We start from the raw sequence: 21347 nt of genomic DNA, 5'->3' as shown, positions 1-21347 counted from the left end.
ATAGCTGTGTCAAGATTCAAACCCAGGAGGCAAGGCAGCTCAAGCGCGAGGGCACGTACCTCAAAGCTAAATTTTCAGACATGTGGGCAGCTGCAGTGAGGCGATGTCATTTTCATTAAGCCACTCTGAGGGGTAAACTTCTATAACTAATTTTATCGATAAAGCAGATTGCCATCTGTTCCCATTAGCCTTGTCAGTGGCCCTGCAGGCTGCGTGGAATTGGCTTCAAACTGGAGGCCAGCATTTTGTCCACTTTGCTGCTCTGGCCTTTATCAAGCATTCCATCTACTTACTACTATATTACTTGTTGTACATCTCATTGGGATTATAGCAAAAGTGTGGCCATTTGGGTCACAGTCCCTTAAAAAATAATACGCTGTTTCTGAGAGTGACAGTTGCGGCCTGCTGCGGCAATGAGGTGAAGGCGAGTGAGTGTATGGTTTGCTTCACTGTGATCAATTGAAAGCAAAAGAAGCTGTGATTGCTGCGAAGCGAGGCCGGTGTTGAGAAAGAACCGACTGTTCGTGATCACAATTCTCTTGCACTTATTGCCTGGTGGCACTTTGCCTATCGCACGCAGTCTTTATTGCCTGAAGGCCGGGAGCTTCTTGCGTGGATGTGGAAGAAAATATTCGGAAAGGAAAAATCGATGGCCAGCCAAGACCATTTTGGTGCTGTGTTGCACTGCAGACTCGATCTTTCTTGAAATTGAAAGAAATGTCAAGCTTGCCGAATGGAAGCCGTGGCTAATAGAAATCTACCCTTTTAATCGCTGGTCCCTTGTGCTGATACGAGCAAAACTATTTTCGGCTCAGACCAAGGACGACTTGCTTTTGCAGTTTTTTGCTGGATTTCACATCCATGATGTTTGCTTCATCCAATCCGTTTTCCTTTCACTTAACTTACTGTCGCGTTTTCTTGGAAAGGATGAACACTGTATGCAGCACTTGGCCATGCCATCTCTGGGGGAGCATCTAAGCACTGAGGCAGTGCCTCCATATATTAGGGCAGTCATTTCGATTTTGCCACGAGTACTGGTGCAGAATGACCTACTCTTTCCAAGAAGTACAGTTTTCATAAACAGTAGAAAGCTAAAGCTTTCGGTGCTTCGCATGCAAGCCTCATGATTCATTAAGGGACATCCCAGCAGACTGGCCTTTTCTATTCTGTTGCATTTGGCTGCAGAAAGAGATATCTTATCACATCTGAGTCTTTATTTTCTAATATGTGGCTAACCCCCGCTCTAGCAGGGGAAATGGCCTTAAAATGCCTGTTGTTGTTGTTGTTGTTGTTGTTGTTGTTGTTGTTGTTGTGTATCTAAGTCTTTATTTCATAACAAAAGTATTTTGAAGGAATAAGTGAAACAATCAAGTGAAGTCAATAATAAGTTCCCAGGGTTATGTTGCGGGGTCAGTGCTATCACGTTTTGAAACGATACATGCAACTATGTTGGCATGATCCATCCCAAAGGATGTGTAACTGCACATTTTCTGGAGCTATGCTCATTGTGTATGGCCGGTTTCACCACGGTATTTGTGAGTGGGGAAAGCATACTTGTGGAAAATAATGATGAAAAGAAACATTTCAAGCCGCAAGGTGCTATTGCATTCACAGATTTGTTTCTTATTGGGCAAATGTTGAAGTAAATTCTTTGCATTTCTACTTTGAATTTTTTTCCGGATGGAATAGCTGGTATATTGTGCAAAGCAAGTGGGGATCCAAGCAAGGGCTCGAGCAGCATGACGATGCCTCGGTGACTGCTGCAATGTTTGGCACCAAGCATGGCATTCCAGTTGCCCACTCGTCTCAAAGCGAAATAAACCAAAAGGAAGAGGTTTTTATGTTGTGCTTGCGGTCCCAGGAATACTTCCCAGACTTGGTAGGAATACTCGGTTGTGTACATCCGTTTTGGAGGACAGTACTTTGAAAGGGAGAGCTGTCAGTTGATGGACGGCAGCTGTTGTACACTTTGCAATGTTAAAAATCGGTCCAGGAATACCTTGATGATGCTTTGTAAAAACTTTTGTTTTACAGCACTTGATGATATGGTACCTGTTGTAACAAAAACTGGCAAAGCTGGATCAACTTGTGTCATCTATTGGTTCAAGAGTTATCAAACAGTGACCACTATATTCGTCATGGGTGTGTGTCTGTCTGTCCGCAGCATAACTACCCGATGATATCATCCGATCTTGATGAAACTTGGGTAGGAGGTTGATATCATGATCTAGTTGTGTCCTGCCTAGAGTGGGCGTATTGCGCCCATTGTGGGCGGAGCGACGCCCGAAAAAGATGTCTTTTTAGGGGTAATCGAGTTCAAGCTACATCTCCTCCGAGGGAGTTGGTGGAATCTGACAGGGGTTTCAGTATTTGTTTCGGCCAATGTCATGTGTCTAGCCCCACGGAGCTCGATTTTTCATTTTCGCCCCAAGGTCAAGGTCACAAGGTCACGAAATTTAGAAAAGTCGATTTTGGATGGTTTTATTAAATTGTTCGCTTCCTGATAGGGTGAAATGTCGTACATGATCTTATATTATCATATACATCATGAAATACAAGTTTTCCAACAAATTTCATAATCTTGGACCTTTAAAGGTCACAAAGGTCAAAGTTGTCGGAATCTAACCGAATTTTCGGTATTGTGTAGCTAACTAATTGCATAACTGATTATACTTTATTTTCTATCTCATTTCAAGGTCAGTAACCTTCGTTTTAACATTTCCGGGCCTGGCCTGTCCGGGCCTGTTTCGGTTATAGTCCTTTGTAATTTGAATACCGCTCGCTCGTGAACCATCGTCGTCTCCTGACTTGTTTCTCCCAAAATTTTGCCTTCACATTTGTACATTAATGGTGGAGCTATGATATTGAGAATGCATTTCGATGGCTTGCGTACTCAGACTCAGAGGTATGCAAGGATACACCACCATTGCTGCCGAACATGGTAGAGTAGTGCTTTTTACCTCTGCCACCGAAGGTGGACAGCCATGTTTGTCTGTCTGTGAGCAGCAACCATTATAGATGGACTTGGAAGAAACTTTGTGGACAGGTTGAGTGTTTGATAAGGACTAATTGTTTTGATTTTGGGGAAGATCTGAATCCGTATCCAGATACGAGAATTATTTAACGTGATACTTCACCATTGAGAAATGGGGGCAAAAACGATTTATAGCAGAATATTTCACAAAGTTGTGGACAGATTCAAACAAAACTTTGTGGACAGGTTGTGTGTATGACAGGAACTAAGCTGATTAGATTTTCGTTCAGGTCCGGATTCAGATCTGGCCTATCAGTGGGATACAAAACGTAAACTGCCCAGCCTGGCAGAGCTATGCGCTCTACTGAGTGTCATTCTAGTTATTTGATGTTTTGATTGTTTTGTGGAAAATTGGTGGGCCTGTTTGTTGCTCTAATCCGAGCACATACCTTATGATGTTGGGATCCCAGATTTAAATCCCACATACTGCAATGATTTTTTAAATTATCTACTAGCCGAAAGCACCTGGCGTTGCCCGGGTTCTTTTTGAATGAATTTACTACTATAATTCAGCTTTTACTCGTGGCCGTAGAAGATTGACTACTATAATTCAGCTCAGCTTTTAATTGCGAAATGAGCCCAGCCCAGCCGATGCGGCCTCGACCGGCCTCGCCACCTAGCCTATAACCTTCCCGGGGCCCGTCCTGACATTTTTTGTTTTAGAGGTTTCCCCCTATCTTTCACTGTTCAGGAGATTAGCGCGTGCAGACAAGCAAACAAACAAACAAACAAAAACTTTATTTTATATATATATATATATATATATATAGAAGATTACGGTAATGTCGTTGTAAGTGCTTGTATGTTTCTTGATACCTTGTTCCTGAAATAATTGAAATTATTGTTTTTTTTGCATTTCTGTGATGCAACTCAAAAGCCAATGTGTACGTAATATGTAATATGCAGATGACGTCTCACTGGCCATGAAATATGGGCGTGCGGACAGGAAACCTTGGGTAAAACTTTGTCACAAACATTGATACAAGTTCTTGATTTGCAATAGACTAATATTCATGGTTGGGATTTGTGTTGCAGACATTTTACGAATCTCCAAAGGGCTCTGTGCTGAACAGAGCCATTTGTAGATTCCTAAAACAATCCTTTGGAACCTAACAGAGAATTATACTGCAGCAATGTGCTGTGCTTTCTGTGGGCACATGCCCAAGGCTTTGGTGCATACAATTACAAACCCATAGCTCATGCCTGGCAGTCTTTCCTGACCTTCATGTAATTTGTACTGTCTGTTCAAACTTGTACAAAAAAAAACTATCATGTGAAATATAGCGTTTGACTATAAGCATGTCTGTCTCATAAAGTCAGCTATAGCGTTCATGTCGGCCAATCAGCCCAGGCACACTGAGTCAAATAAAGTGACGAATCACAACTTTAGCCAGGGAATCGCAACTTTAGCCAGGGAATCGCAACTTTAGTGAGGCTCTCGACATTGGTTTTGGCCCAGGTCAATTAAGAGACGTGCTGGATTCCCCCTCCCACTGAGCACCTCAAGATAGCGACTTAGAGTGGTTCGTCACGCTCGATGTTGGAGGGGGTTTGGTCTCGAATGTTATCCGTCCCACCAGATCTGTCCTTTATAGGACTTGTAAACCAAACGGTTTTATCATCGTGCTGACTCAAAAAACTCACTCGAGACCCAGGTCACTCCTCTCTGTATTTAAGAAAAAGGGGAAGGAGAACAGGAAACATGCAAACATTTATATTTACAGTTGCGGAATATGCTCCTAGGGTTTCATATGGAAGGAAGAGTCTCAACAAAATATACATTAATGGGCCCACAGGCCCACCGCAGGAGAAACACCAGAAGAAGAGATGAGTGAAAACCACCCATTATGGACCCGCCCATGGTCTTGGTTCAGAATCATGATTACACAGTCTGGCCAAGGACGGGGAGAGTGGTTCAGCGCACACCCATTCCTGTGTAGCCGAGAGGCAGAAACCCACGATCATGCCAGTCTGCAGCCCGACCCACACGGCCACACACACTGGGCTCACCTCCCACCGGACGGTGATGCGACCTCTCCTGGACTCTGGCAACCAGACTGGAAATGCCCACTGTGCAGGCGCCAGCCTTTTATTGGTACCCAGGACGCCCAGCCTTGTGATGTTGCTCTGTCCTGTCTGCCCCACTCCGATTGCTGGTTTGTCCATAACTCGAGGCAAAATCCTGCCGCTGAGTCTCTCGACTCTTGTCTAATGTTCGAGGCTCACTGGCCTGTGCCAAAACATGTGCCTCCTCAACATTGCAAGGCCAAATTTCCTGATAAAGTACATATAAGACAGATTACAAAGGAAAGGGCAATAAAAGGGGTTCAAGGGAGAAAGCAGTTTCAGACAAAGCTTTAAACAAAATGGATAAAACTTCAGTTTAAAGGGCCACAGACACAGGAAATCATGTTTGGTTTAATTAATAGATATTGCTTCATTTAACACTTAATCGTCATTTTTTTTGAATAAATATCACTCGATTGGCCCCCGCCACCCAAAAAACGGCGATTTGATTGCTCATGTGACTGGCTACGTCATCGAGGGAATTTTTGTTGCTGCTGGTAGTTTTTAGCTGGTATTGGAGTCCCGCCCCTAAAATCGTGATGTTCATTCATGATGTCACCTGTGTGATGTAATCGAGGGAAAGGTTTCTCAGCACGCAATGATAACTGCCCGACCAAGAATCTTCTGATAGTCAAAATCATTATTAAAAACTACCAGCAGCAACAAAAATTCCCTCTGACGTAGCCAGTCACATGAGCAATCAAATCGACGTTTTTTGGGTGGCGGGGGCCAATCGAGTAATATTTATTTTAAAAAAAGGACGATTAAGTGTTAAGTGAAGCAATATCTATTAATTAAACCAAACATGATTTTCTGTGTCTGTGGCCCTTTAAGGTTGCCATATAATTGTGTTTCTGCATAAATAAGGAAAAACATTGTGTGGAATAGCTCTCATCACTCGCTTTTAAGTGGTGTGCTATCCGAAGCACAACCCACTTTAAATGGTGTGGTATCCGAAGCACAACCCACAATAACAGAAAAACACGATCTGTAAATAACAAAACCCAGCACTGGAAGACCTAAAAAGCTAACAAGGATAGGCAGTACTTGGCCCAGATAATGATAAAGATAATCGCCCAGATGCATAAATTCCCTTATTCTTAAGGAAAGATTTACATTAAAGTTCACTGTCATTCCTTAGTGAAGGATTTCCTTAAGGGCTGTTGCATAAACAACCCTAAGGAAATCCTCAAGTAAGGAATTCCTTAGGGTTGGGAAAATCCTTGTATTAGCCGTTGCTATGCCAGGCAACCAATCAGATTATGGGCAGGAAGAGGTGTCCGAAAGCAAGACGGCAGAGAAGTGACGCTTGTGACTTTTAAATGACTCTTGTAATATAATATTGCGACATGCACGCTTATTATATATTGCATAGGGAACACGTGCTTCCAGATGAAGGAGGAATAAAATTATTATTGTATAAAATTCATTCAATTCAGTTCTCATTGAGCATTTTATTGTACAATGTGTGCAGTAAATGTTTGGAAACTTTCCGAGCATGGTGAAAGTGTGTAACGATGAAAGTGAAATACGATTGCGAAACAACAAGCAGAATATTCCGGATGTCATAAAAGAGTGAAAATGTTATCCAAGTCACTGAGTCGCTGCTCAGAGAGTTTCACAATGTAAAATCATAACTCAATTGAGGAAGTATTGTTATATCAGCCTCTGCCATTGCGCTGCGATAAAAATAATCGTTCTCTTTTGTGACCAATTTCCATGGAGAGCGCCATTTGGAAACTCAAAGACTGGTATTTAAGGATGGTGGAGGAAGGTGAGGAGGAAGGTCTGCTCCCTTGAGTTTAAGGAAGGTTTTCAGGAAAAAAAAGAAAGTGGAGGAAATATTTAAAAGTAAATCCTCAAATTTTTCCTTGAGGATGCTTTATGCAAACGGGCCAATATTCTTAAAGGAATATAAAAGAAGGTAAGCATATAATTAGCCCGTCCTCCGCGCAGTGGGAGACGGACTTTGCAATCACTTCTGTGTGTCCGCCTGTCTGTGTGTCTCTGGGCTGTAACTTTTTTTTTTACCATTTGAGCTATTGCCATCAAATTTTCACCAAAGCTTTATTATGATAATATGGAGAAGACAAATTCATAATTTTGTCTAAAGGTCAACAGGTCAGCACCATATAAAATCATCAATTTTCATCCAATGGACCTGAAATTTCAATTTACCGTTTGAGTTGTATCAACTTCTCAACAAAGCTTTATTTTGAGAATATGGATAAGGCAAATTAATAATTCGATCAAAAGGTCAAAGGTCAGTGTCACAGAAAATCATCAATTTTCATCCGAATGAAGTGAATTTTTTAGAATCTGCACATTGGGTTACTTAATTGGTTCACCGTGGTTCACCAATTAAAAGCTAGAAGCAGATTGTTTTTTTTTTTAGATCAAAAAGTCAAAGGTCAAGGTTGCATAAAAATCTCCAATTTCCACACAATTGACCTGAAATTTAAAGAATTTGCATATTGGGTCGGTCACTGCATTGGTTTACTAATCAAAAGCTAGGAGCCGATTGTTTTTTGTTATTGAATCAAAAGGTCAAAAGTCAAGTTTGTATAAAATTTCCAATTTTTACCCGATTTATCAGAGATTTTAAGAATTTGCATATTGGGTCACTGCATTGGTTTACTAATCAAAAGCCAGAACCTGATTATTTATTTTAGATTAAAAGCACAAAGGTCAAGGCTGCATAAAATCGTCAATTTTTATTTTGTATTTTTTTAAAACTGTTTTCATCATGTCTAGCTTGTGGAAGAAGAATACATCTGAACACAAACACACGGACGGGCTTTGCATGTTCAGAGGATTTCTAGTTGATAACACAACTAGCAGAAGGCTCAGGTGTCATTGTCCATCCATCAACAGTATGATCGTCACTTTTGAAATCAGGACTTTAAAAAGGACGTGTTGCAGGAAGAAACCCTCTGTTAAGAAAGGGAAACAAGTATAAAATATACACAAGAACACAGTATGGAACTGGACGATGAAACAATGGTCTAAGGCGATTTGGACAGATGAGTCAAAGTTTGCTCTTTTGATGTCATGAAAAACTGGATATGAGATGATAAAAATATTGAAACTTGTAAATAGCCTTGCTTAAAGCCAACAACTGTGCATGGTGGAAGTTCAATTCAAGTTTGGGGGTGCATATCCTCAATTGGTTTTGGGAAATTGGTGGTATGATGCAAGATACAAACAGTAAGACTGCACTGCAGCAAGACACAAACAAATTTTAATCCACCGTGCTATACCCAAGTGGTGCAAGACATATTGGTCCAAACGTCATCTTACAACAAGATAATGAATCAAAACACTCAACTGAAATAATTACAACTTTTTTGCAAAAGAAAGAGGAGGTTCGAGTCCTTCAACGCATGGAATGGCCTCCTGAAAGCCCAGATGTCAATATCATTAATGGCCTCTTGAAAGAGGTGACAGTAAGGGAGGCATTAAAAGAGAGGCTGAGTAGGGTAGAGGATGATGTGGTTGAGCTTGAACGTGGTTGGATGTCAATGAAAGATAGTCTGTTGGGAGCCGTTGGTGAGGTATGTGGATGGACAAAAGGACCACCGAGACACTCGGAAACATGGTGGTGGGATGATGAAGTTGGAAAGAGGATTGACGAGAAGAGGAAGAAGTTCAAGGAGTGGCAGAAGGTGAAGGGTACGGGAGCAGAAAAAGCAGAGCATGAAAGTGATAAGGCAGCCAAGAAGGCTGCAAAGAAAGAGGTAGCAAAAGCGCAGGAGGCATGTAGGAAAATGTTTGGAGAATGCTTGGATTCGGAAGAGGGTCAGAGAGCGGTATTCAGGATTGCAAAGCAGATAGCGAAAGAGAGGTGTGATGTGATGGGGGTGAGTTGCTTGAAGGATGAAGTGGGACAAATCGTTGTGGACCCAGATGGAATTAAAGGAAGATGGAAAAGATATATGGAAATGCTGTTGAATACAGAGAATGAATGGGATGGCAACATAGAGAGTAACCCAGTTTTAGGACCGGCAGAGAAGATAACTGAGAAGGAAGTTGAGGAAGCGATAAAAGCAATGAAGAGTAGAAAGGCGGGAGGGCCGACGGGAGTTGTGGGAGATATGTTGAAGGCAGCAGGAAGTTGGGGTGTGAAGAGAATGACAGAGATCTGTAATGTGGTGAAAGAAGGCCGCATTCCAGTGGATTGGGAACTGAGTACTCTCGTCCCTCTATACAAGGGGAAAGGTGACCCTCTGGAGCGATAAAGTTATTGGAGCATGGAATGAAGGTATTGGAAAGGGTGTTGGAGAGGAGGATAAGGAAGAAGGTGAAGATCGACGAAATGCAGTTTGGATTTATGCCAGGAAGAGGAACGACAGACGTGCTCTTTATTGTGAGGCAGTTGCAGGAGAAGTACTTGGAGAAGAGGAAGAAGTTGTTTCTTGGGTTTGTTGATCTGGAGAAAGCATTCGATAGGGTTCCACGCGAAGTAGTGACATGGGCATTGAGGAAGGTAGAAGTGGAGGAATGGTTGATCAGAGTAGTGATGGCAATGTAAAAAAGAGCGCGCACAGCTGTAAGGACGAAGGACGTGAACAGTGGTGAGTTTGAGGTGAAGGTGGGAGTGCATCAGGGATCGTTACTAAGTCCACTACTATTTGTAGCTGTGATGGAGGTGCTGGCTCAGAACGTAAAGGAGGGTTTACCACAGGAGTTGTTGTATGCAGATGATCTGGTGTTGATTGCGGAAAGTATGGATGGACTGAAGGAAAAGATGAACAAGTGGAAGAAATGTATGGAGACAAAAGGTCTGAAGGTGAATATAGGAAAGACGAAAGTGATGGCAAGTGGGAAAGCATGTGGTGAGGTGGAAAGTACTGGGAAGTGGCCATGTGCTGTGTGCAGGAAGGGTGTCGGAGTGAACTCCATTCAATGTACAATGTGCGCTGAGTGGGTTCATCAAAAATGTAGAGGTCTGAGAGGGTCATTAACCAGTGTGGCAGCTACATTCAAATGTAAGGTGTGCACAGAGGGAGCTGAAGATGGAGGAAATGTTGAGTTGGATCTTGGAGACGGCGTGAAGCTGGAAGGTGTGAAAACATTTTGCTACCTCGGAGACATGCTGAATGGAGAAGGTGGATCAGACTCGGCAACGGTTGCTCGAGTGAGATGTGCATGGAAGAAGTTTCGGGAACTGAGTGGCGTGCTGATAAGGAGGGGAGTGTCGTTGAAGCTGAAGGGAAAGGTGTATGCTGCATGTGTGAGAAGTGTTATGATTTATGGGAGCGAGACATGGGTCATGAATGTAGAGCAGCAACGACGGCTGGAAATGGTGGAAATGCGAATGGTTCGGTGGATGTGCGGAGTATCGTTGAGAGAGAGGAAGACAAATGATGAATTGCGAAAGATGATGGGAATAGAGCCTATGATTGATGCTGTGAAGAGGAACAGGTTGAGATGGTTTGGTCATGTGTTGAGGAAGGATGAAAGTGACTGGTTGAGAAGAGTGATGGAAATGAATGTAGAAGGAAGTAGAGGACGGGGAAGACAGAGAAAGCCTTGGCTAAAGATGGTGGAAGAAGAAATGTGGGCAAGGGGGTTAACAAGGAGAGATGCAGAAAATAGGGCAAAATGGAGAAGATTGTCATGGGGACTGCAAGGCTAACCCCCACTCTGGCAGGGAAAATGGCCTTAAAATGCATGTTGTGTGTGTTGTTGTTGTATGGGATTATGTGCACAAAGAAAAAGAAAACTAGAGCAATGCAACTGTGTCGCCAATATGCCCCCACATGGTCCCACAATGGGTAGATGCCCTCGTTCACTGTCCTAAAAATATACAAGTTTGATTTGAATCCCTTCACCTGTTTTCACACATCACATTTTTACCAGCCATGACAGTTTTCACATTGATCGGTGAAGCGTTTTCAGAGAAGGGATTTTCTTTTAATTATCAGCTTTCAATCTAATTATTTCAAGCTAATTTTTTTCAAGCTTTCAAGCTAATTTTGAGTACCAGTTCACTGGTAATTCCCTGTTTGTCTTAAAAAGGCGACAAAAATGGTTGGCGGCAGGAAGGGCATCCAGCCGTAAAACATTGCTTCAAAAAGGGGACCAAAAAACAACAACAACCACGGTCCCCGAAAAAGGCCAACCCCTGCTTGTGGGGAAAAATGGCCTCTAAAGGTGTTTTTTTTTTTTTTTTTTAATCAACTTTCAAGCTAATATGGTTGCCACACCACGTGACATATGAATTTAAAAAATGTCTGCATATGTCTGGGTAGGTGATTACATTTGTGAAGTTTCGTGTTGATCGGATAAGGTTTATTTTTTTTATCCAAGATGGCTGCCAAACCATGTGACCAATGACGTTTTCGTGGTCATCTTTTAATCGCCATGCCTAGTCAATGACACACGTAAAGTTTTGAGTCAATCTATTTGGTAGTTTGTGAGAAGATATATATTTTTAAGGTTTTACGTTAAATCCAAAATGGCTCAAAACCATGCGACCTATGATGTCATAAATGTAATATTTCAATACAAATGTGTCAAAGATCATGCGTATGCAATTTCATATTTTTAGGATAAGGAATTCGATTAAAACATTTTTGGCTGGTATACCACTTCACCGAAGATGTCATCAATATCATGCTTTTGTTCACCATTGGGAGTACTTGACAATGTGCCAAGTTTTTAATTTTCCCATTCAGCGGTTTCCAATAAATTGTTTTTTAATTATTTGTGTTTAATCCAAGATGGCTGCCATACCGCGTGACCTATGGCGTCACAATTATCATAAAAACATTCTGCATGAGTGTCACTCCTACCCTGAGAGTTTTGTCTCGATTGGAGATGTGGTTGCTGAGAAAAACGAGGTTTAGCTCGTACGGACGGACGGACAACCCGAAAACATAATGCCTCCATCCACTTTCGGGCTGATGTAAGGTTCAATTCCAAAGTAAGGGAGAATCACCTGCTTGAAATCTAATGATTTCTAACAACTTCTAAAAGGTGCCAATAATATTGTCCAGGCCATTTTAGGATTTATTTGTGGAATAAGCTATGATTTCGTCATGTTTTAAGCTTTTTTGGTTTTGTTCCACTGCAAACCAAAGAAATACATATGTGGATACCAAAAGATTTTTTAATTTCAGCAATTTTCTGGAAGAAATGGTGCATTATTTGAAAAAAGTGCAAGGGTGCCAATATTTTTGGCCACGACTGTATACACACACACACACACACACACACACACACACACACACACACACACACACACACACACACACACCTAGAAATCCTGACCTAGCTTTTAAACTTGTTACCCTGGTGTTTCACATCAATGCGTGCACCGTTCCTCGGAAGGACGTTTAGCTGGAGGACCTGTCTTCTAGCCCTGGTCAGTGATGGACATTAATGATCCCACAAGGTGTTTTACAAAGAGCAGCAGAATTGTCACCACTGCCCTGAACAAACTCCAACTTCTTGTGCAAATCATTAATCCAACATCCTGCTAGGCCAGCCAGTTCTGAATGTTCCATGGAAATAATTGGGGACTTGTATCAAATTCATTCTCTGCCCTAACCAACAAGAAGGTGGGAATAATTGGCATCATTCAAAGAAAGAAGAAGAATTAGGGTTTGTAAATGTTTCATTTTTTGCCAAAGATTGTATTGTAATCATGTTAAAGAAATTGCAGTTTTCAGACAGACCATGCTTTCTTACTGAAGTTTAGCTGCTGTATCGTGTTGCATACATATGGGGAAATGCTTCCCAATCTGCACTGAATGCTAACGTCTGCACCCTTGAAAAATACAGGCAAGGTTGTTGAAGTCCTGTGGTTATTACATTTGTTCCCGGGTCCCTAAGGGATTCTTCTAACTTCAAAGGCAGTTAAATCACCCTTTAACTCACCTGACAGCTCAGCTTGGTCTGCGTTGGTCGAGAACGTGGTTTCAATTGTGACCTTTGGAGTGCAAGTACCAATATGCTTCCCCACATATGGGACGACTGTGAGATAAATCCCCATGGTGCTGGAGTGTTTAAATTCCAACATCCAAACCTTCCATTTTCCGCTACATCAGCTCCGTGTTGTTTGCGTTCCAGCACAGCACGTGCGGCCATAGGAAAGATGAGCCATCATTTGTTGTGTGATACCGGAGGGAGTAGAAGAAGAAAAAAAGAAAGAAGAAAATACATAAAAATATGAACTTTGGATGTACTGTATTGCCATTTTGGATTTATTGAATACCGAAAGCAAAATAAATGTGACAAGGTGGAGAAAGGATTCGAGACCAAGAGGAATTGCATGCACATACTTTTCATGCAAAATAAAAAGGGCATTTGGGAATGAATTAAAAACTTTGAGGAAGAATCTTAATCAACCGTCAACAGATGTTCCCTACTATGAAATGAAAGACTGATTCGAAAACAATGTGTGGCATCTTGTAACGTGTTCTTGCTTTTGTAAGAGGAAAGGCAAAGGCTGTGGGCCTTAGTGTGGTATAATATAATTCATACCTTTATCTGTTTGGAGTAGACAACGATGCTGATCCTCATTTTAAGGTTCAAAACCACTGCAAGTTCCATGTGTGTAGAAAAGATTTCTTTGATTTTCTTGTTTCTTTTTTATCTTATGTTTTCATTGTTTTCCCGATACGATGGATGCAGAAGTAATGCTCTTACCTTTGAGCTGTACTGTTAGGGTTACATTCCCGAGCTGACTAACTATCCGGTGGGTGGGTCTCCAGTAGGGTGTTGCATCACAAAGTATGTGGTCCTTTGGATGGACGTTAAGCCACGTCTCCCATCTTCTAGCGGTAGTTGAGTGCACACTGAAGATACCACAAAGTCTTTCAAGGAAGAGTAGATGAGTTATCACCAGCACACTGATCTAATTCCTGCTCTGGCTACTGCAGGGAAGGCAATGGAAAACCCGCTGGGGTAAACCTGTCGAAAAGACTACTGTGATAGCACTGAACCTGTCTTCGGGTAGATCGTCGTAAGGGAGAAAGTTTTGGTTATGATTGTTGGAAGTTGTTCTTCATGGTAGCTGTTGAGGTGACGTTGAGGAATAGTTGCACATATAATTCAGGTTCGAGATGGTTAAGCGTACCTCTCCAGTTTCCATAGCGAGATGACAACTTCTAAGGAGAAGTGTGCAAGTGTCCCCGTTTTTAGCATCGGTCATGGTCATGTGTTTCGCTCTTCCTTCGGGCGCCAATAGCAACAAATAACCATCTTCAAATGCATAGCGTGCCGAGCGAACCTGAACAATGTTGGACATGTATATTGCGTCACGCGGGTGAGACGTTTAACAAAAAGAATGTACGACACAGCACTACAAGATGTATCCACTCTCATATTATGGCCTTTACAATTGAGAAAGTCTCAGGCTGCTAAAGATGTAATGGCGGTGATAAATCTTAATGATTCCTTCTTACAACCCTGGACTGTGCAGTCTTGCAGCACCAGCACTATTCTGCTCTGCATATTGCTGTCGATGCCAAATGTACAAACCTGATAAGTCTTTGTTTTGGTTTTTTCTTGTGGAAAGTAATTAATATGAGTGGAAGAAGTCATGCCTGGAATGTTCCTACAATCGCAACATCCACTGTACAATTTGAGAATGGCTCATTTCCGGTCTTGTCGCAATCCCTGTTCACTTTTTGCCCTTTTTTTTTGCTCGTGTTTTAAAAGGCTTTTTAATCAAACGTCAACGTAAATCAAGCAAGCTGTGTTCCTGAATTGTAATAGAACACTTTGCCTGTGTGCAGATGGTGAGCTTGACAGGTGGCCATTAAACTTTCATAATGTGGGAGTGTGGGCAAAGCAAAAGAGCCACACTGATTGTGCCCTGCCAGGCAATGGGAGCTATGTATAAGTAATTGTTGTGTTGGAGCAATATGTTTAACTTTTTTTTTTTCTTCTTCTTTTCATCCTCCAGCTCGCTGCCGACCTTGTGAGCACACGACTGCTTCGACGTTTTCACGAACTCTTTGATGGCGGTTGGCTGAATGACAACCCGGTCATAGCGAAAGAGTCCGGCCCCAAGTCCTCACCGCGGCCGCAGCCCTCCAGTGAGCAAAGTAGCCTCGTGTCTCGTCCTGCCGTCGCCGCCGTCCTCAAAGAGGAAATCGGCATGGCAGAAAGGGAGCTTTTGAAGAGTCTTTCCTCCGCACATGATTCATCTGGTAAGCTTCGACTACATTGTGTCGAAGAAGTGCACTTGATACCATGTCAAAATTCCCATTGATTTTGTGTCACTCTTAGCTTTTTTCTCTTTGGGTGTTTTGCTAAATTAAATGCCAATCAAGCTAATATCGTCGTTGCAATGCCAAATTTACATTGAAATACAAGACTTCAGCCATATAACAAACCCTCCCTCGTATGATAATGTTGTGCTCGCCAAGTCTCGCCGAGACGAACGTACAATGAAGAAAAATAAAGCTAGACGATTATATTTTAACATGTTGCTTCATGGTTGTACATGTGGATTTTAATTATGGTTGAAGTAGGGTGGTGGTTACGCCTCTATCCGGAAAATCCTTGCATTCGACAGTTTGTTTGTTTTTGTGCCATGGTTCCATGTGGAAGGACCAGTTCACCATGAATGGAGCCCTGATGTCTCGGTTTGCGTGGCAAATGTTGTTTTTTGCATTTCACAAAGATTTTCCTTGTCCTTTTCACTTGGGAATCATGATTGGAAAGAGCTGTGGTTGAAGTAGACCAGAAATGGTGGTTTTGATGACCTTCAGATTGTTTGAAGGTATTTTGGAGATGCTTTGGAAGCTCAAATTGCTTTGTCTCTTGGGATCTTGCAGAGGTAATGCAATTGACTTTGAACTGTATACTCTGCATTTGATTCCTGGCATGACTTTTAAACGGTCGCATTGGTGCTTCGCAGGCAGGGTGTTGCATCACAGTGTCCCACCCTTCGAGTGGATGTTGAGCCAGGTGAACCATCTGCTAGCATTAGCTGGCGGATGTCAAATATCTCATGTGTCTTTCACAAATAGTAGGTGAGTTATTTCCAGCAAGTTGAAATAACACATTACTGCCATTTTAATTAAAACGTCAGGCATGGCCAGCCGGTTCATGCTAGGCTTGGGCCAAAAACCTTTCCTGACAGACCCCAAAATATGGTTAAATTATGCCCACTTCACTTATTATATTGGAGGTGGAGGTTGAGGTTGAGGTAAAAATGTTGTTTAAAAACAAAAACAAACCTTGGATAGGTTTAAATGTGGCCATAGTATGGCGTGTTATTGCACAAGTTAGGAAGGAATCCTATATTCGATTGAAATACGAGTAGTCTGTTTTTATTTTTATCTTTGTTGGGAGTCTCCAAACTGATTATTTTGTGGGATTTAGGTTCTGGTTTGCTCATTGGTCTGACTTCTTAATCTGGTGATTGTATATTCCAGTGCTACCATTTTTATGGTTCCTGGAGGGAGGTCATGTTTAGTCTTGGTGTCCATGGCATCCCCCTTTTTGAAGAATAATTTTTCCATTTCCATTTAATTTTTATTTTTTTTCAATTATTTAACTTTGCAATTTGCAATTATTTAAGTTATCTCTAACTTGCAATTATTGAATTTTCTCCAATCTTCAATTGTTTCATTTTTTTCTATCATCTATTTGTTTTGATTTTTCTATTTCTTTCAATTATTTCATTTCCCCAAATGTAATTATTTGATTAAATGTTTTAAAATTTATTTTCAATTGAATAATTTTCAATTTTTAATTATTATTTTTTCCCATTATTTGATTCCAATGGTATAATGAACCCTTTGGAAAAACAAATGCCAAAATACATTTGTTTTCATTATGAGGCAGAATTTAAAGTGCTACCAATTGGCTAATGTTCGAGTTGGCGATATAGGAACACCAACAGCAGGACTGAAGGACGAAATAGAGGGAGACATCAACAAATATGGAATGTGGGGAGCAATAAGGGTTATGGGATGACGCATGGGGTGGACAAGACGGACACAGAAGCAACTAGAGAGTTCATAGAGCAATTTGTATCCTACACCGTTTTGAAAGGCACGGACATGGGCGGAGTCTACGAGCGGTATATTTGATTGGTCATGATGACGTAAAATGGCATGAAATTGTGTCCAAGTACTGCTAATTGAAGGGTTTTGAAAGTGCCAAAAACTGGATTTGTGTCCTATAGTGTTCAACTATTCAATTCAACAGAAATAAAATAAATACGTAAAAGGCTGTATAAATTATTGTTTTTGGAACTTTACCACCGTTGATGCAGCGTCTTATACACCACCTTATTTAACCCGTTATATTAGTTATTCATACCTGTTGTTTGTGTCCTTTATGATGTCCTTAAAAAAGCAAGTTTCCTGTTTGGAATGATTTTCAATGTTGTTTGACTGCCAAACAATCAGATTGAGTAAAATCCTCTCTGCGCATGCTCGATCAGGTTGAATTGAGAGCCAAAATGTTGCTAAACAGCAGGTTCGTTTTCCGATTCTTGTTCCCATTTGTGTTCAAAATATAACATTCAATTGAAATGAAGGATTTTTTTTCTCGATCATAAAATGATGTTTGTAGACAGACAGACAAGCAGACAGAAGTGAACCAATTGCTTAAACTCACTTTTCACTTCGTGTGTGTGGGTAAAGTGAGTAGTTGCAAACCACTAAGTGTATTTCATCCCAAAAGCAGAAATATAAGTTCCTGATTTTTATGGTCTCCTTCTTCCACCAGGATATGACACTCAAATAGCAGGGTTGAGGGAGAAAATAGAGAAAGATTTGGAGCAATAAGAGACATAGGGAAGAATGAGAGCAACTTAGGGAGTGCATGGGGGAGGAGGGGGGAAATGCAGCCGCAAACTTTCAATCACAGAAGTGAAGCAAAAACTGGAAACCTGGAAGGAGGTGTGCTTTGGGAGGGTTAAGAGGGGTATAAAATTGGGGGTGGGGGGAAAATTGCCTGAGATGGTGGTGAACAGCTGACCCTCGAGGGAATAACGAGATATCTCCAAACAAAGAGGAAGTTTGTCTCAAAGGTGGGAAAATGTAGGAACAGATGAGTGGAGGTGAGCAGTGAGTCTGGATTTTAGAAGTTTTACCAGTATGGAATTGATGGCAGACCATGTGCACCGTTTAAAAACCTGAGACCGGAAAGGGCAGAGGATGCAAGACCAGAAAGGTGGTGGTAGAAGACAGCTTCATCGTGGGAGATTCCAATGAATTTGAAGGCCTTGTTTTCCATGATGTCAAGCTAAGCATTACATAATCTTTGTATGATCAACACTTAAATCCTTTCATGCCATGATTCAGTGTCCTTATTTTGAAGAGTTCCTTACTCATCATTATTTCAACAGTGAAATAACATCACATATTACTAAAGGATGCGCATAATTCGAGCTTCATTAATTTGGAGATGAAAAGGCCTTTCGCCATTTTTTGTGAAATACTGTGGAGCAGTGCCGGAAGTTACTTGCCAAGTGATTAAAAAAAATCATTCCCAGTTCCGCTTGTTCCGACTATTATTATAGGCCATCTTTGATGACAAAGGATAACCTCTTCTTTAAAGGGGGAAGTTTCTTCCATGCAAACTGCTCTATTACTTCTGCTCAATTATGTCAAAATCCACATGGAAAGTAACTGGTGGATGCAGTATCAGCTGTCACAGGATTGGCCTTTACAATGTCCTGCAGGATAATCTGCTTCACTTCTTGAAAATAAATTCCCCTTTATCTTGTATTTCTTAGTGTGTTTTCTAGCGTAGACTGCATACTTGATCTATATATCAAGCTCCTCCATGATATTTGGACACAGGAGAATACTGCAACCATTAAGCACCTGAGGCAATTTTTACCTCAGCCACCAAAGGTGGATCGAGGTTATGTTTTCACCCCTGTTTGTTTGTCTCTCTGTCTGTGAACAAGATGTCTCAAAAAAAGTTGTGGATGTATTCGGACAAAACTTTGTGGACAGGTTGAGTGTGTGACAAGGACAAAATGATTCAATTTTGGTGAAGATCCGGCTCCAGATACCAGAGTTTTAAAAATGTTTTAAAGTGATTCTTCACCATTGGGTGATGGGGCCAAAATTGATAAATAACATATTTCAAAAGTTGTCGAAGACTTGTGACAAAACTTGGTAAATGAGTTGGGTAAGTGACAAGGACGAATTTGATTCGATTTTGGTGAGTCTGAATATGGATTCGGATATGATAATTATTTAATTTTAAAGTGAATCTTCACCATTGAGAGATCGGGCGAAAAGCGAGAAATAACATATTTCCAAAAGTTCTGGACGAGTTTTTTTCTTTCTTTTCGTATACAAGATCGAGGCCCGTGTAAGAGCTAACATTGATCACAAAAAGATCACATATAAAGGGAGCGGAAGCCAAGATGGGGCGTGAGAGGGAAGCACACAAGTACAACATTTGAGGGCAGGGACATCGAGAGATCTGTGGGAGGGAGAGGGCTTGGGGGGAAGAGGCATGGGGATGGGGGTGGGGGGTGGGAGAGGTATAAAACACATGTACACTGTTAGGACTTCCAGGAAAGGAGTCGGTATTTCAAAAAAGTGTATCTGGGGCGAATTAACGGGGGTAGAAAAGATCAAGGTTTTGGATGGGGTAAGATAAGAGATGGTGGTGAACAGCTGTTTTAAAGACCTGGAGGGATGAGTGCGATTGAAGAGAGTGAGGGAGTTTGCTCCAGAGACGGGAGAAAAGAGGAATGAAAGAGTGAAGGTGAATAGAGAGTCTTGATTTTGGCAGTTTAACCATAAGAGGGTTGCAGGCAGATCTTGTGCGACCTGTAGGAATATTTGGGGGATAGAGCACAGACAGAGCTGGGGGAGCAATGCCGGAGAGGAGTCGGTAGAAGACAGAAAGACCTCAACCTGCTTGCGGTTAGCGAGTATAATCCCCTCAGAATCAGCTTCGTCGTGGGAGATTCCAATGATTCTGAAAGCTTTGGTTTCAACAGCGTGAAGCCGAGATCGTTGTGAGGCAGGAGCACCGGCCCAGAGTGGAGAGCAGTATTCCATTGAGCTGCGGCTGAAAGCCTTGTATGTGGTGAGGAGCTCAGGTGTGCCAAGGACTTCGCACGATGGAGGATGCCCAGTTAGCGACTGGTTTTGGAGGCCAGCTTGGAAATGTGGTTTTCCCAGGAAATATCATGGCAGATAGTGATACCCAAAAGCTTGAGTGACAGAACTTCTTGGAGAGGATTGTTGAGAAAAATTGTGATGACTAAACATATTAAAAATTGTTATGAGAGGATTGTTGAGAGTTATGACTAAACTTGGTGGATGAGTTAGGATAACTGACAAGAACAAGCTGATTTGATTTTGGTTGAGGTCCAGATGCAGATCTGGCCTATCAGTGGGATACAAAACATTAGCTGTTCAGCCTGGCGGAGTTATGCGCTCTACTGAGTGCCGCTTAGTTTTCACATGGTTTGCCTCAAAGTGCTTGTTTTAGGGGACCATGGCAGATGACCTGTGCATGCATGCAGCACAAAGACAAACCATGAAAAAAGGCTGGAACCAGAACGATACTCGGTAAAGTGCCTACCAGCACCACTGATAGGCCGTTGCCAGATCCAGATCGTCACCAAAATCGAATCAATTCATCCTTGCCACACATCCATCATGTCCACCAAGTTTCGTCCGAATCAGTCTATAACCTTTTGAAATGTCATGCTATATATAAATCGTTTTTGGCCCCATCTCTCAATGATGAAGAATCACTTGTAAAAGAAATAAATAATTCTCGTATCCGGATTCGGATCCGGATCTTCACCAAAATCGAATCAATTTGTCCTTGGCACACACCCAGCCTGCCGATTAAGTTTCGTCTGAATACGTCCATAAGCACTTTGAGATATCCTGCTCAAAAACAAACAAACAGGGGTGAAAACATAACCGTCCATCTTCAGTGGCAGAGGTAACAATGTGAGGAACAATGCATACAAAAAGGTATTACCTCATTGGATTCAATGACGTTTGATACTCGATCTTGACAAAGGTGTACTGTTAGATATGCAACTTACACAGGCAATTGTGTATTGGATAGCCCAAACTCAACAATTCTGACAAACAATGCTGTGTCTGTACTAAGGATTGCAGCTATAAATACACCATTAAAAGGGCATGCTGACCTCAGTTTTAAGCATTTCATCTTATTTTTATATAAAAGAAATGCGCGCGAGGTTAACAGTTGGATCAATAATTTAGACTGGAATATTTAATATGTTGCCATTCATCCCAGCCTTTGGAAAGAAGTCATT

The 21347-nt window shown here is 41.6% G+C and overlaps 1 protein-coding gene across 2 annotated transcripts in view; it reads left to right on the top strand.

Moving 5' to 3' along the window:
* The window catches only part of LOC137432882 (protein phosphatase 1L), a 239881-nt gene that overhangs the window by 34170 nt on the left and 184364 nt on the right, over positions 1-21347 (top strand). For both annotated transcript variants that reach the window (XM_068125173.2, XM_068125171.2), the window contains exon 2: positions 15018-15264. In XM_068125173.2, the coding sequence (XP_067981274.1) occupies positions 15018-15264 (247 nt within the window). The remainder of the gene's footprint in view (positions 1-15017; positions 15265-21347) is intronic.

This window comes from Myxine glutinosa, chromosome 8, assembly GCF_964187855.1.
Source record: "Myxine glutinosa chromosome 8, kmMyxGlut1.1, whole genome shotgun sequence".
Classification (NCBI taxonomy): domain Eukaryota; kingdom Metazoa; phylum Chordata; class Myxini; order Myxiniformes; family Myxinidae; genus Myxine; species Myxine glutinosa.
The sequence above is the reverse complement of the archived record's forward strand: the minus strand, read 5'-3'. Positions and strand labels throughout refer to the sequence as shown.